Raw genomic sequence first — 16,632 nt, 5'->3', positions numbered from 1 at the left:
CCATTTTTCTAACATCCTGCTATTGTTCTCCCTTTCCTCTCTCTTAAACCTCACCTGTCTGTTTTCTATCCACAACTTCATTTGTTTTCCACCATTTCTTCAGTGTCATCCATCCATCTTTGTCTCTCCGTCTCCTCTCCAAAATGTGTGCCCTGTGTCTGATTTCCCACCACCTGCTACCCTCACTCACAAACACTTGTATCCTGTCATTTATCTGAGTCTCATGTGTAAGAAACTGACATTTTTCTAGTATGGATTTTCCATAATGAGAGACAGGGCAGGTTTTGGATGGTGAAAACACAGCATACACTTCTACACCATCATCAACATGATGCGTAGCCATGGCAACAACTGCCAAAAAGCCCTCCCACAGTAAAGGAGTGCCAATCAGCTAGGCATTGCCACGTGACTGACAGCTCTCTGACAGAGGGACACAGACTGGGCAGACAGTCTGCTGTGTGTATCCTTCTTCTCTATACTATAAATCAATAGTATCTGATATCACACATCGGAATCAAATGTTGGACAAGAGCGGAGACGTACAGTGAAAAGGCGGAGAAGCTATTAATGGATTGTCTGATAGTATCAGGGTACTGGCAGGTGAAAAGAAACGTGTGGCGGCAGCGTGTGTCACAGAGGTAGCACTCGTCTGTCTGCAGCTCTCCGACAGTGTAGAGACACGCAGTGTGTAGGGAATTAGACATTCAGAACTCTAGCGGCAAAAGCAAACAAAACCAAAAAACAAACTCAAACTGCTGCCGAGGCACCAGGTAGCTCCATTGTCCTTGCAAGAATTTAATTTTCACAGTTTAATTTGTTCTCTCCCTTTAACAATCAAACAGTACAAAGAAACACAGCTTTAACATCCTCTCTTGATCTTGTAAAAAAAGATATGCCTCTCCTGGGACCAATCACTCCAACTGTCTCTAATAAATAGCCAAATCCCCAAGTGCCTGAAGCTGCCTTCAAAACAAAAGCATGGACAACTACCTAACTTAAAGGTGGGGCATGTCATTTATTTCAGAAACACTTTTTGTTATATTCCATGGAATGCTCTTAACATCCCGATAGCAATGAATATCTTAAATGCTTTGACAATAAATACATAAAAGAATTTCATCTGTGGAAGCCGTAGTACTGTAAAAAGCACGACCAATCATTTTAGCCGGCCCGGCTACAATAACTGGATGGCCTACCTGCCTGTCAGCCTTCCATCTGTGCACAAACTTATCTTGTGCCCTCATTGGTCATGTGCGCGTTCGTGTGTGTATTTTCAAATTCTTGCGCACTCGAGCTGGTTTCTCCAAAATGACCTACCCCACCTTTAACTGAAATAATGACACTAATATGACACTCAAATGTTCCATACAAAGAAGCGATGAAATAATACAAAAGAATGATAGCCAAAAAACAGAACTGATAGAATAGGTTGGATAAATAGATGTCTGTATTTAGTAGGCATAGTTAAACACCAATACAACTCAAGGGCAGAAGTGACCTGTTTTACTGTTTTGAAACAGCAGGGGGATGTTCAAGAACTCGATTGACTAACCCTTAACAGATTAACCCTCTGACCACACCAGCAGCCACCAGCTTCACTCAGATTGACCTTTAACCTTTGACCAATCAGATTCATCAGTATGTTCTGATGAACCACAACCTTTGGCTGGCAGGAAGCTTTATGAAGCACGCTGATGATGAGGTAATGTCTTCCTACGCATCCCACTGTAGTTACTGTATGGCCACAATGTTTTCCTTTAATCAGAACCAGAACTTAATTTAGAATAAAATATGTATTTGAAAGTAAAAATGTGCAATAATTTAAAAACAAAAATATTTATTATAACAGCTAACTAAGCTAGGTGTTTCTTTCAGGCCTTTGTGCTAAGCTAACTAGCTACTAGCAGCAGCTTTCAGAGAGGGGTATCAATCTTCTTGTCTAACTCTCAGCAAGAAAGCCAAACAGCACATTTTCAAATGTCGATCTTAATTTAACAGCCACCAGCTTTCGGCACTCACACACCAAGTTGGAGACACACACACACACTCTGGAGTGCTTTGTAGAGTCATCCACTCAGAGCCTGAGGCAGGAGAGGGTCACTGCATAAACACATGCTCAGTGTGTGAATGCACACACACATGCATCTGTCGAGTACACACATACACACTGTACACCCTGCGTTTGCGCACATGAAAGTCAGTGCTATTAGTTCCAGATCATTTTTGAGAGTCTGTAAACAATGAGCCTGAGGATAAACAAAGATCCTACTGTACTGGAAGTAATCCAACAACACACACACACCTTATATCATGCGCACATATCCACAAAGCTTGCCCGCACACACCGACATACACATTGAGAAACACCTGGAGGGCCGGCAAACAGTCTTACGCTGAAATGTCATCTGTGAACAAAAACAATAATGATCTAGTTAGGGCTGGAAATCATTTTGAAATGTGACTGTGCCAATTTGAGTTTTGGTAACAAAAGAATGCTTTTTTTGATAACTTGGCATAATCAAAATCATATCTTAAACATGTCTTCCACAAACCCTTTGTTTCGTTTAACAAAAACCAACAGCTGAATGAGAATGTTTCCTACATGAAAGCCTGTTATTGGCAAAACAAAAAACTGTCATAAGTAAATGATGTATCTGAACAAGCATTCACCACCAGCTTTACTAATTGACAGTTGGCATTCAACTGTGCTGCGGTTAAAAGAACAGGCCGTTGTAAATTGCATTGTAAAGTGGGTTTTCAGATGAATTATATTTTGAAAGCTACGCATAACTTGCAGGTCTTAAATGAAGCTCAGCTGTTTCCACCATGTTGTTGTTTTTGTGACTTTACATGGAATTACAAATGCATGTAGTTTTGCATTTTAATAATTTACAGTTGTTACAATTGCTTTAATATTTTTGTAATATCACTGCCATGTCTGATGCCTTGCATTTGAGTGATAAAATGTCATTGCTGGAAGTTTCCTCCTTCAATAACAGAACACAGACTCACTTTACATATACTGTAAACACAGATGAACACACACACTGTGAGGAATGTGCAGGGATTGCCAAAACATTATACGTCAGAGAGACAGGATCCCTCTGTCTGTGCAGTGATACACACCTCATGACCCCCAATCTGCTGTAATCCTGTGTACACACACACACACACACACACACACACACACACACACACACACACACACACACACACACACACACACACACACACACACACACACACACACACACACACACACACACACACACACACACACACACACACACACACACACACACACACACACACACACACACACACACACACACACACACACACACACACACACACACACACACACACACACACACACACCTCAATATCAAGATGGAGAGATGCAAAGAAGCATGTCTGTGTGCGTTGGAAAACACACACACACACACATTACAGAATGCCAGTATGAGTGGCAGCGAGAGAAGGACAACCTGCTGTCATCAAGGCTAAATCTCTTTATCCCTCACACTGCTGCGAAGAAATCCTTTTAACACACACACACACACAAACACATAGTACAAACACATGGAATGAGACCTTAGAATTGACATCTCTGTGGGAGTTGGAGGAAGTGGACCATTCAAACGTTATGCCCTGCAGACAGAGCTTATTAGGGGCCATTTTATCACTGCTGTTCCCCCCTCAGCAAACAGTCAGGCCTCTTATCATCCGAAACACTCATCCAGGCTATGTTTTAATGAGATTCTTTATGCTGGATGTTCTAACTTTGAATGTTTACCCCCCCCTCTCAGTCGGCTTTATTCTCTCTCCAATTTCACACAGCTGGTTCAATGCGCCATTACCTGGAATAGACAAATAAGTGTTTGATTGTTTTAAATGGGGTCCCTCACAATTTTTTCCTGCTTAAATTAGGGGGAATTAATTGATCAAAACTCTTCGTCTGAAGGTGAATATCATTAATAAATGCCTCTAATCCTTCAAAAAAGCCAACACAAAAAGGTTGTTCTCTGTATGTGTGGTAAATATAAATAAAATAAAAATGTGTCCATAGCCCAGCTCCATCTGTATCCATTTAGGAACGAAAAGCAAGAGTGGCTCTCACCGTGTTTAGAGTATAGGATGACTAATAGAGACCGATAGCATGATGAATCCACTTGTCTGTAATGGATTAACCTTGTCTGGCCCCCAGAATCTGATCCAATCAGTGTGTATCAAATTATTACCATCTAACCAGCGACGCCTTACAATCAGTGATAGTGTCGCAGGCGGTGTTAGTGCTGAACAAGTCGATTCAGGTGTAATTGACTGCACTACATTATCTACTGGAGAGATTCCTGCTTGGGATACTCTTAAAGGAGCGCACACAGCCGGTTTCAGGTTGGACTATGGCTGCATTTCACTTCGGTTAAATGGAATCCTTGCGTCCCTCACTTGCGTCGTTTCCCTGAGACTAGTCCCTCCCACCAGGGAAGCATGGAGAGACGCAAGGAAACCACGAGAAGCAGGGAAATGAGTTTTAAGAGCAATGGGACGTCCTTTCCTCCGGAGCGCCACGTGAAGCGACGTCCGTTTGTGATGACTCCGCACAGCTGATCGTCTGACAGCAGCCAGCTCTGTCCCCGTTATTTTCACACACACCCCCGCCTCTGTTAGTACACATATGACATAAACATTTGTATCATCTGTTGTAGACCCAAATAAATAAAATAAAATAAGAACTCATTCTCAAAAATGATAAACGCCATTCTTAAAATGTATAAACGAACAATAGTTTGATTAATATTGATTAGAGTGCACAATAGACATAAAATAATTGAGAAGAAAAATATATATGTTATCTATCAAAACCCAGTTAGATTAACATTCATTGGATTGCACACTTTGTTTGTTTGTGTGGATATGTAGCAAATTAACATTTTAAATAGTAGTACTACTTAATGACTGACTGAATGGAAATGACAATACAGTAAATGAAAATGTAAAATGAAAAAAGCGATCATGAAAATGTTTCCAATAAATGAATAAAAAGATTTTTGTCCACTTTGTTGTTCAGATATATCACATATTTGTAACTAAATGATACATTAATTGAAACAAAACACAGTATAAACTGAGGAGTGAGTCCCGTGAGTTTCATGTGTTTTCTTCACTCTGCTGTTAAACTGCTCTCATGTCAAGAAGCAACAGATCATTGCATGCGCTGCATCAACCAATCAGTGAGCGATACACAGTAAGGGGGCGGGGCGAGTTTCTGAGGATTTCACCGGAGGATGGTCTGGTAGTTCCTCGATTATCGCTCCTCCGTTATCGCTCCTCGATCCTCCGGCAAAAATAAGGCCACTGGGACGGTACTCAAGATGGCGCAGACAAATCAACTTCCGGTGATACCGAGACCGAGGAGCGAGGAAATGAAAAATAACCGAAGTGAGACGCAGCCTAGGGCTGTAAAATGTATCAAAATTGTTTGGAAATCGCAACACAGCCTCCTGCAATGTCTTAAAGGTCCCCTATTATACTGTTTTTCATCAATATATTATAGGTCTCAGATGTATACAAAACATGTCTCTGAAGTGTTTGGCTCCAAATACCAAACAGATCATTGCAGCATCCCATAATCCCCTCTGTTTCAGCCCTGTTTCAAAAGTGCTGATTCTCTGTCTGTTATTTTAGATGAAAATAAGGAGCCCCTCCCCACGCCCCTCTGAGAGATATTTGGTTAAAAAGAACACAATGGTGCTCTAGGAGGAGATTCAGGTGATAAGGTGGGGGGGGGGTTACCTTGGTTGGTGATTGGCTAATGGTTACACAAGCCAAAACATCGTTATGACATCATAAAGTGGACAAAGTCTGATCAGCTCATTTTCAGACAGGTTTTTATATAAATGGATCAGGACAAAAAGAGAGAGAATCTTTTTTCCTGAAACGTTCAGAGTCTCTTTCCACAGAGGGGACACATGTTGATGTAGAAAAGACATGAAGAACGTGGATTTTGCATAATAGGTGACCTTTAAATCGCAACTGGTGCAATATTTGTTAAGAGTATGGCGAATTTGGTGAACAAATGAATTAATTGTTTCAGTTTTAAGATCTTCACAAAAATGAAGGGCACACCACCAAGTCAAAAATTATTTGTATATCCTTCATGAGATTTGGATAACGAATGTTCAAAACCCAGAGGGACTGAGACTACATTTTCATTTGATAAAAGTTACTTTCAAGAACATCTCCGCAAACACCAACTCAACTCATTGTTTTTCCGCCCTACACTTTCAAAGATTGAAACCTTGTTCCCAGACCCTTTTTTGCTAGTTAATATTTGCAAGTTAAATGCAAAAAAAAACTATGATGTATAAAAAATCTAACGTGTAAGAGGGGAGCACTAAAATATCTTAAGCACTAAAAAAGGGTCGCTTGAACGACCTTGAACACATCTAGGTATCTAAACAAACATGGACCCTCAAAAACGTTGGGAAATATTTTGGCTTTCATTTTAAAGTGGTCATCTGTCTTTAAGCCTTTTTTTAAAGTGAGCAGCAATAAAATAAATCTATGAAAGTCTCATCTTTATATTGTGTGGAATGGCGGCAGAGTCAAAAGCAAAGCAGTAAATAAAACGATCAATAGCTCGCTGCTGTAATTGCAACTTGAACACAGATGCATTTTCGTTAAATGTTTATGTACATGACAAGAGAACAGGCCAGTGGATCAATGATGATAAGCATAATAAACATAATAAACGCTGTAATTGTACGCAACTATTGAGCTGTTTTTTTGTCACATGTTCAAAAAATCTAGATTAGTCATGCTAGGAATCTCAATTTTACATAAAACAACCCTAACTCTTTGATCAATTAATATCCATCATGTTAGCATAATGTATGGCAATAAAAACCTACTTTATCTCTTTGTCTCTCCAAACGCACAATTCAACCAATGTCTGCATACCTTTTGTGTGGATGAGTGGCAGAGAATTTACGCTGGGAATAATATTTACATAGCCCACTGTGGACCACCAACTCTGCAATGCTTACACAGTGGGTCCTGCACACACACCCACACACTCGCAGTGCACGGAGGAACAAAAACACCGAGAGCTGTCCAGTCAAATCAGGACTTATGACATAACCTGGTTCAAGTTTTAAAAAATAATGCAATGTGGAACATGTGTGTGTGTCATTTATTAGCCATGCTGTCTTGGAACAAACAGTCCTAGCTGTCACCAAACAACAATCAGCAGTAAATAAGAAATGTGATCAGGACTATACGTCAGGCAGGGTGTGCTCACCATAGGAGCATCTGCTATATGTTAGGAACGTACTTCAGCAGTCACAGAGCTTTGAACAAAACGGACATAATGTAATGCAACATTAACATCTGCCAAAACAGCCTGTACCTTAGTTTTAATTTTCTCTGCTCTACTCTCAAATAAAACATGTGAAAAACCTGTTCAAAAACAGCAATAACAGTATTCTCCTTGCTTTGAAATATCTAAACACACCTTCAGTCCTTGTGTAAGCACCAGTGTAAGAGGAAATAGGCTTGGCCAGAATCCCAGCCATTAAAAAAAACAGCCAACAAGATGTGCACTTGTAGGATTTCCAAAATGCCTGCGCAGGTCTGCCAATTCCATTTTTTTCTCTCACCAATTTAAGACGAAACTGCTCATACTGCAGGGGTATCCACCATTAACTACACCAAGCAGCGTTATGCAAGAGAGAATAACATGCCTTTCATCCCCATGACTTGGTACTTGAGCGTCTACAGTGAGCAGTACGGATACTTTGATATTAATCCCCAAAGGGAAATTCCCTAGGAGTGTGTTGTGGTAGCCGCAAAACAGAGACCTTGTAGATGCTTTGTATCGCTCAGGGACACCTGATGGAGTAGAGGATGTATGGTAGTGTGGGTCCAAGTGTGCCAGTTTTGAGAAGGTCTGTATAACTATTAGGACTTTCCTCAATGCCACAAATCAAACCTTAAATACACAAAACTATTCAACACATGAAATGTCAGGTTACTCATCCAGGAGACTTCTATTCAATCTGTGAAAACAGATGTATAAGGGCTCAGTAGGGAACACTTTGATAACTCATTAGTGAGGTTCAGGCTTCAAATGTATAATAGAACAAATACCTTTTACAAGGGGCATGGAGATTGAAAGATAAGGGTAATAACAGACAGGAAAGGTGAAATAAAAAACACAATTGTTCTATGATCAATTACTATTTCCATTGGGGGTTGCATGGGGCATGGCAGAACATGATGACTCAGATTCTATTTTCATATTGGATATGCAGATATTAATAGTGCTATCCTGATATAAACGGCAGTTCACCCAAGCCAGGTAGCACTTATTCCCAGAGTCCTGAAGGAGAGTTGGAAAAACACACATTTACCAATTTAGAACGATCAACGTTAGTTTGACCCACGTCCAACTGTCAATTTGAATCCACAACTCCATTTCCTTGAGCAGCTTTCCAGCTATGTGCTCATAAAACATCCACACATGTGTATCTAAAGCTGTGTCTACCTGTCTACAGTATCTACCTCAATCTCAAAACACCTTGTCAAGATCCTCCTCCAAAAGATGCACCATTCCAACTCCCAGCTGCCACTTCTAAAAACATCATGCCGTCCTGGTGCAGTCACTCAACAGATATAACCTACAAGCATCCTGAAGATCTGAGGAAGAAGACTAGGTTTTCATGTTTTTTGTACTTGGCACCCTGCAGATTTGACTCCAGGTACAAAGGAATGTACTCAGGAAATAAATATGACGCAGGTCCTCATTTCGTTTTTTTACACCGCCCACTTTGCCGCATCAGGATTGAAAGAATATTGCAGTGGTTCATCTTCAAATTCTTTTCATAGAGCTTAGATTTGGATGCACATTCTGTTCTTTTGCTCCAGTGTGTTAAAACATCCCACAGATGAAAATTATTCAGGCGGGATGTGCAGCTGAGGGGTAATAATAGACACTAAAACAGACATAAGCAGCTAAAAGCTGATTTAACTTGGAATATTTCGACATTCTTATAATAAAATTAATGATTTATGGCACAAATGGCAGCCAGAAAATGTGAGAGAGGGATACTGTCAGCTCAAAGATATTATTTAATCTGCACACGGTGATTAATAAAGTGGGATTTCAAACACATCGGGCTAATAACTTTGAATCATCTTTGAAATTGATCCCAAAACAACTTGAGTGATGCTACCAAGCACTTTAAATCCCCAATGAAGATAAACCAAGGTAAACTCTAACAACAAGGATGAAAGTAAAACCAGAGACATTGCTTAGTAAAATGTACGACAGCTGAAAAGATATACATAATGAGTAAAAATATGTTACTAAATGTGACTGTACCTTTCAAAGTTCTGTCAATGGCCTCTATAAAGGAAACACTTTCTTTTGTACCAATGTGGCACTGGAATTATCCGCCATACAGAGAAGCACTATCAGTACACAAGTCTAAAATATAAACCATTCAAATCTCAAGCCAGCGCAGGAGAGAAACTCTGCAAAAGTAACATTGACTTTCCCAATGAAGACAAGCTTAAGACAACTGCAAGAAGAGAAGCCATCCCTATATCGAGCCACACAACATTGCTCATCTCATAGGCCCAAACAATGGCAGAGATTCATCCATACTGATTGGACAAATGAGCAGATGGATTTCACCAGTGTGGCGCCTGCTACTGGTGATTGTTTAGTCTCATGGGAACACATAGAAAGGCTTGCAACAGCATCATGTTTGCACTTAAAAGCATATGAATCACATACCTTGTATTCAAGGGAAATGTGTCAAGGATTCAATGCTCACACATTGGGGAGTGAGGACATATTTGGTCTTACCAGGTGCCGGACAGATTTAGGTTTCCAGCATGTGAAAGGATATGGGTTACAGACAACACGAAGACACCAGTTGCGAGGCCTTGTTGTTTGCTTTAGGCAGAGGAAGGCCACGGGGGCCAGGACGGGGTACGGCTGAACTTCCTCCTCCTCGGAGACACAGTCTGGATCCCGAATAGGAGTCCTAATGCGAACTCCCAATCTTGGTCCAACTTCCATCTCCGGTTCCTGGTCCTCCTGCACCTCAGGACTCCATTCCGCTCCATCGCCACGACCAGTCCGACTCCTCCTCGTATCCACCTCCTCCTCGTCCTCCTCTTGCTCATCGTGGCCTCCTCCGGGGTCAGCATCATGACCAGGGGCGTCGTTCCTGTAGGCCAAAGGTATGGCGAGCCTCACCTCCTCCTGAACCCCCTCCCGCACCTGCCCCTCCGGGCTCTCTGCGAACTGAAAGCGCACTCTCCCCTCGCCATCAGTCATGATAGAGCATCAGGCAGAGCCACTCTGAAGAGGGGGTCAGAGGGAGAGGGGTTAGATAGAGGTGGGCAGTGGGAGGGGTGGAAAGAAGGACAACAATGTGATGAGACAGGGAGAGACGGAGAATAGGAAAGAACATTTGCAGAAATGCAGAGAAACTGTGACGGAAAAAAGAAGGAGGGTGGAAGAGAGAGATCAACTTAGCAAAGCGCAATTGGAGACGCATAATGAGCCAAATAAACACTCTAATTTCTCCTTTAATCCCTCAGCGGCAAAAGTACTTGTGTCCAATAAATCTAGACACAGATTATCAATATTCGTTAACTAACCTGGCAGCGTTTGAAGCTTTCATATCAAACATCTCTCCAGGCTTTTTCTTAAAATGAACTATAGCTGAGATAGAAAATACAGCACTAGGATTCTTTGTTAGAACATCTAATAAATATTGTCTGATTCTATAAACAATTAATAAATACAGTAAACTGAGCGTTCAGCAACAAAGATCTGCTGTTTCAGTGCCAACATGTAGTTAGAAACACATTTATGTATCCATAGCAATAAAGTAATAAACTGTCAATGCCCCATAATTATATTGTGATATGATGGGAATACTGGGGATTTTTTTTTTCTCTCCCTCGCTCTTCCTGTTGCTATGTGATTGAACAGATGGACTGCTCTGTCTCTGGTCTACTGGAGGTTTTTAGCCCACACCACGCAATGGTGGGCAGGGAATGCGCAAAAAGAAAAAAAACACAATAAATGCCACACTAATCCTGATTATTATAATAAGTACAATAACATCGAGCAGGAAACATTAGTCACCATAATCCAGCTAACAGACTTTGATCTTTTACGGTTTTATTTATTTATTTTGTAATGGGCTTTGTTGCCCATTGTTTGCCGTTATGAGAGAGAAGCGCATCTGACGCTTGAGGCAGTTTTATGCTCTCCTAAAGGGAGTGTATGACAAAAAGGAGAGAACATGTGAAACATGCAGTAATTAGGATATCTGTTGAAAAGTACTTACGCGTTTCAAATGGTGTCAAAGGAAATGAAAAGAGAATGGAGCGCCCATCACCTGTGTTTTTGTTTTTTCGCCATTAAAAAGTGGACTCAATCCTGGACTCGATGGCAATTAAAACATTAAAAGGCAAAGAGGAAAAGTTTATGATTTAAAAATACCTTATCGAGACGGAATCGGAAGTTCCCATAAGCATGATCCGTGACTTTCCGTGTTTCTAGCGCACCCAGCCTTTCCCAGCAACCCGGAGCTTTCCTTTCCTTTCTTTCTTTCTTTCCTCTCTGCAAATCTCCTCACTTCTTTTGCTTTTCACAGATCAAAAAGGTAATCCGAAAGACGTTGTAAAAAATAAAAATAAAAATCACTGGAAGTAATGAATGAATCACTTGAAGCGGTCTTCATTTGCTATCCACATCCATGCAACCATCCATCCGTCCATCCTCGCTGAGGTGTTGTTTTACGCAGCGTGGAGCGGAGATGCGCGCCATGGTCGAGCCGTGCTGAAGCTCCGTGGATGATCTGACACAGAGAAACTTGGCCCAGGACTCGGGAGTCCTGACACGTGACGTGGATGGCCCGGCTATAGGAACGTAACGCACAGTAGGAGACACACACGCGCGAAAAAAAAAGCCAGGAAGAGCCAAGGCGGGCGCGCACGCCCCGCTGTGTTTCATGCATCACCATGTAGTCAGCAGAAGATAATGGAGATGGAATGAAACATGTATTAGGCCATACCCTCTGTGGGAGTATGCCACAGAAACACAAGGAAACGTCATTATTATTATTTTATGTATTATTTATTCTATTATGTTCTTGAATTTGTATAGTGACTAAGTGCTTCTGTATGAAAACACTACTGTATACAATGGGAGTTAAGAGAGATCAATTGTGTCTCTATTTTTTCAGTAAAAGAAAAAAGTGTATAGACCTTTAGCCTTTATTTCCCCTGAGGTCATGTCTGTTGGGTTGAGCAGATTGTATTTCGGGATTTCCACTACACTTTGGGGTGCTGCAAACAGTGGGTAAAACAATAAAAGAGAAACTGGGCTGCAAGATGATATTGAGCAGTGGCCATATTTGTAATTGCAGGATACATGACGCCAAATGAACTCAATACATAACTCATACACTCAAAATTACTCTTTTATGACCAATTCAAGAACGATAAAAGTCTCAAAGAGCCACATTACAACATTTTTGTTTTGGGGACAACTGTCGAGTTGGTTAGATTTGCTTTATGTTTTATGATATCTGATTTAGGCCATAACATCGGTGTCAGATCAGCCTTTTTTGAAAAAATATCCAATTATGTAATTTGATTTTGAAAATCTGAACCAAATATCCCTTGTTAGTGGACAAGAGTAGCTCATGATACTCAACAGTCAGCAGGAAGTCACCTTGCTTAGCACGACAAATACGTCATCGGTTGTAAAATACACAAACACTTGTAAAATGTTTGTGTGCGCGGTGAGCAGTGTAAATCAGCCATCTTGGAACTTGCCATCTTCCTGTGTTAAACATTTTCTGTCAGTTTCATCATGCTGAAAAACTGAATGAAAACACAATGCCAACATTGGGAAAACACAGTATTTGCACACACAATTTATATTTTCTGCAGTTAACATGTTAAGCATATACGTCAAGGTTTAGTACCTTTTGTTGCGTCTGTCAATTCTTTATAGGCGTTCTGATATTTACAATTAATTTAAACTCCCAAGCTGCCTGAATGATTGATCACGAGTACATACACTATATTTAATGAAGAGTGTTTCAGAGAGAGGCTGAAAATCAAAGATTGAAGAAGACAGGGTGTTGAGCGGACATTTATGCTGGGGTAGAGTTTAATGCTGTAGATTTAGGATCCTCACTATAGGAGCATATGCTGACTTAAACACCATAACAAGAACCTGGCAGAAACTGGGCAGTAATAGATGTTAGGATGGGGAGGATGAAAGAGCTCCACTTTTGAATTGAATCCCTCAGAGTTAATTTGACAGATTTTTGGGAGATTTGGGCAGGGCAACAAAGTCAGAAAAGTCATCCATGTGTTCCTGGTGGATCGCTTACTCTGGCACTCAGGAAAAAAACAATAAAACTTGGTTTAACTACCAGTGCTGCTTTTGTTCCCACTGGAGAGGGAGCAGATGTCACTGCGCAGAACAAACGCAAGCCTAGTTAGTCTTTAGGACGGAAGTAATGAAAACACTGGTCAGTCTGAGTTTATAAGCACAAGTCTTGTGGCTTATAATGTTATCAATCAATCATACAAAAAACCCAGTACAATCGACTTAATATAGCCTAATCTATGAGCACAGCTGATGTGCATGTTGGTTGCAATATGTGCCGTTAAAAAGAGAGTTAGAAAGCCACACCTTCAGAATATATTGAAAATCAACGCTGCCAGACTTTGAATTTTGCATTTATTGATGTCAAGACAACCAAGGTGCTAACAAGAGTGAATGCCAGATCGCCACATCATCCAGGAACACAAAAAAAAGTATTGTGTCACATTCGCTTTTTGTCAATTTAAAAAGTAAATTCAATAGTGTAAAAGCCCTTGTGTCATGTTTCGTATAAAAGATGTTTGGCAGTGTCTTGAGTGATGTATTTTCGATTTAATGAATATTTGATGAAAAGCAGATACAACAATACTGTGTATCTTATTGGTCCAATAAATATTAAAGTGTCCATCAAGCTGCAAATAACCGTGGTTTGAAATGATTACTAGTTGATCTCACTTTTTATTATTTATTAAGACACATTATACTACTAAAATATTAATATCCCAGTCCTGATGAACTTTATTTTTCACAGCATCAATGCTTGGTTTGTCTATAATATTTTGTGCGGCAGGAGGACGATTACATTGTATACCAATTCTTCTTCAAACTTAGACTAAGTCCTTTAGCAAAGTCTACACATATGCATACAGAAAGGGTGAATACTGGAATTGAAAGGCCAAGTTGTAATCCCTTCATCTTTATGCACATGTATACAGAAGCATATGAAAAATATAATCTATACTATGCTGATCCTGCTGTACTTGGCCTCAAGTCTGCATGTGGCACAATAACTGGTTGTTCAAATGACACGGCAACTAGCGATTTATTGAACTGGGTTAATATTTAGATTTTCGAGAGTTCAATGGGGCTAACATCTGCTTTACAATCTAAATGTAACGTTCCCCGATTTGGGATCAATAAAGTATCTATTGTACTATCCATATATCTAACACAGAATGATGCAACATTTAGGAAGATACTATTTGAATAGGTCTGTTCCAAAATGGCAATAGTTTGACTTGGTGAAAAACACGAGGAAAGTAGAAGTTTCAACTGAATCTGACCATATATGGAATTTCAGGGCTCTCCAAGACACACATACTGTATGAGTCTCCCATTGATTTCAAGCCCCTTGTAATAAAAACAGCGATTGTTTTTACAAATGTCTCTAGGGACAGCATTCACCATGGTCTGTGGTTAAAAACTATAGCAAACAACTTTTGTGCTTCTTCTGTGCTGTTTTACATTCACACTAACACAGTGACAGTTAGACAGTGTCAGTTTGTTACTATGGAAACAGAATGTCTCGAGTATCTTGTTTAGTTTTCAGCTGGTAAATAAACAACACACACCAGAGATGAGAGCAGCGCTACGTCACTGCCTGCAAAATCAGCCAATGTATGTCTATTATATGGCCAACACTTCATCACAGCTTCACTATGATGCTAATGACAATCGTCTAAGTAAATAGTTGAAATCTTAAAAATCAAAGTAGTGGATATATGTATTGCATTGAAACATACAAAACACTGATAATCCAGGGAAATCCCAGTTTAAGTAAACCTGCTGACTGCCACTCGTCCACTGGCACACTGACCGGACTTTGATCCCCTATTGATTTAAATTAAACCATAAATCGACGCCGGTCATCTATCTCCAATGACATTATGTCATGTTTGGCTGTCTGACCTTTGTCATTTGTCTCCTTGTAGATTAAAAATGGATTTGTAATTTGTTATCGTGATAAAACCTAGAATGAAACATTTGATGAAAACCTAAGAATTCGTATTTACTGCCAGTCAAATGACAGCGAATGTTTTCACCTAAAAAGGGGCGCGGCCATGACGTGATCTCCTTTATAATCAAAGATAGAAAACGTTCATCAATTTGGTCGCAACTTCTACTCAAAGATCTCTCTGTTATGTTAAAAGTTCAGTCAACCGACGTCTTAGCCAATGTCCTCTTTTATTAATCAAACATAATACGGTAGGATTGGCTGTAAACACACTGATGCAGCCTTTATTGAACAGCATTGCCCTGGAGCTGTTGTGCAGTTCACAGATCACTGTGAAGCATCAGCCACGCTGGAACAAACCGAGTAAACGCTGGGCACACAAATGCGATGCAGCTGCCAACCTTCCCGTCGCACAAGGCTAAGCTGATTAAAATAATAATTTGCCAAAAGGTTGATGTTCTCCTTCAGGACCCTTGGCAGCGGAGCCGTGTCCCCAAAAGCCAATTAAAGAGTCGTTTGAAGTCGTGAAGCGACAATGGGGACACTCGCGGGTTCTGTTCAAAAGTGGCGAACTTAGTTTAATGGAAAGTTTTTAGAAAGGATGATAGTTTGCTTTTTGCTGGTCATGCCTCGTTAGAAAAGAGAGACAGTTTTCTTATGGAGGGCCTAATACAGAAACGGTTTAAATGAGTCTTCTGAAGACATAAGTCAAACTTTCCTGTTTTATGCAAAGAGAAAAAAGTACTCAGGTCCTTTACTTTTGTTAAAATGAAAATACTATGCCATGGAAATACTCCAAGAAAAGTTAAAGTCCTGAATTCAAAATGTTGCTGTATATAAAAAGTACTCATTATGCAGAATGTCTCTTTTTAAAGTATTATATTATTATTCAACAGTTTTACGTTGTTTTTATCATAAACAATTACATTAAGGGCATTTTAATCTTGTTTGTCAGGTTGAACCGGTTTTAATACTTAGTATAATTAGCAGAGTACTGTATCTTATCATACAAGCACCATGTGTTTTTATTTGTTAAAAGTATCTAGTGTCTGAAAGTGTTAAATCATTTTAGAAAAAGCGTAATATTTCCCTCTTAAAATTAGAGAACGAGAAGTACCAAACGGCAGAAAATGTAAATACTCAAAGTATAGTACAAGTATGTCGTCTAAACTGATAACATCTCAATTTGTTAAGAAATAACCTTCATCAGGACCTGCTGAAGTCGTTACAAGAGTTCAAGGATATG

At 40.1% G+C, this 16,632-nt stretch overlaps 1 protein-coding gene across 1 annotated transcript in view; it reads right to left on the bottom strand.

The window, feature by feature from the left end:
- cacna1ha (calcium channel, voltage-dependent, T type, alpha 1H subunit a) overlaps positions 1-11,971 on the bottom strand; it is a 126,295-nt gene extending 114,324 nt beyond the window's left edge. The window contains 2 exon segments of the mRNA XM_034143463.1: positions 9,918-10,375; positions 11,376-11,971. Of these exon segments, the coding sequence (XP_033999354.1) occupies positions 9,918-10,351 (434 nt within the window). The 5' untranslated portion in view covers positions 10,352-10,375; positions 11,376-11,971.
- Positions 11,972-16,632: the final 4,661 nt, after the last annotated feature.

Source organism: Trematomus bernacchii, unplaced genomic scaffold (assembly GCF_902827165.1).
Source record: "Trematomus bernacchii unplaced genomic scaffold, fTreBer1.1, whole genome shotgun sequence".
Classification (NCBI taxonomy): Eukaryota; Metazoa; Chordata; class Actinopteri; order Perciformes; family Nototheniidae; genus Trematomus; species Trematomus bernacchii.
Note: the sequence above shows the minus strand (reverse complement) of the source record. Positions and strands in the feature narration are given on the sequence as shown.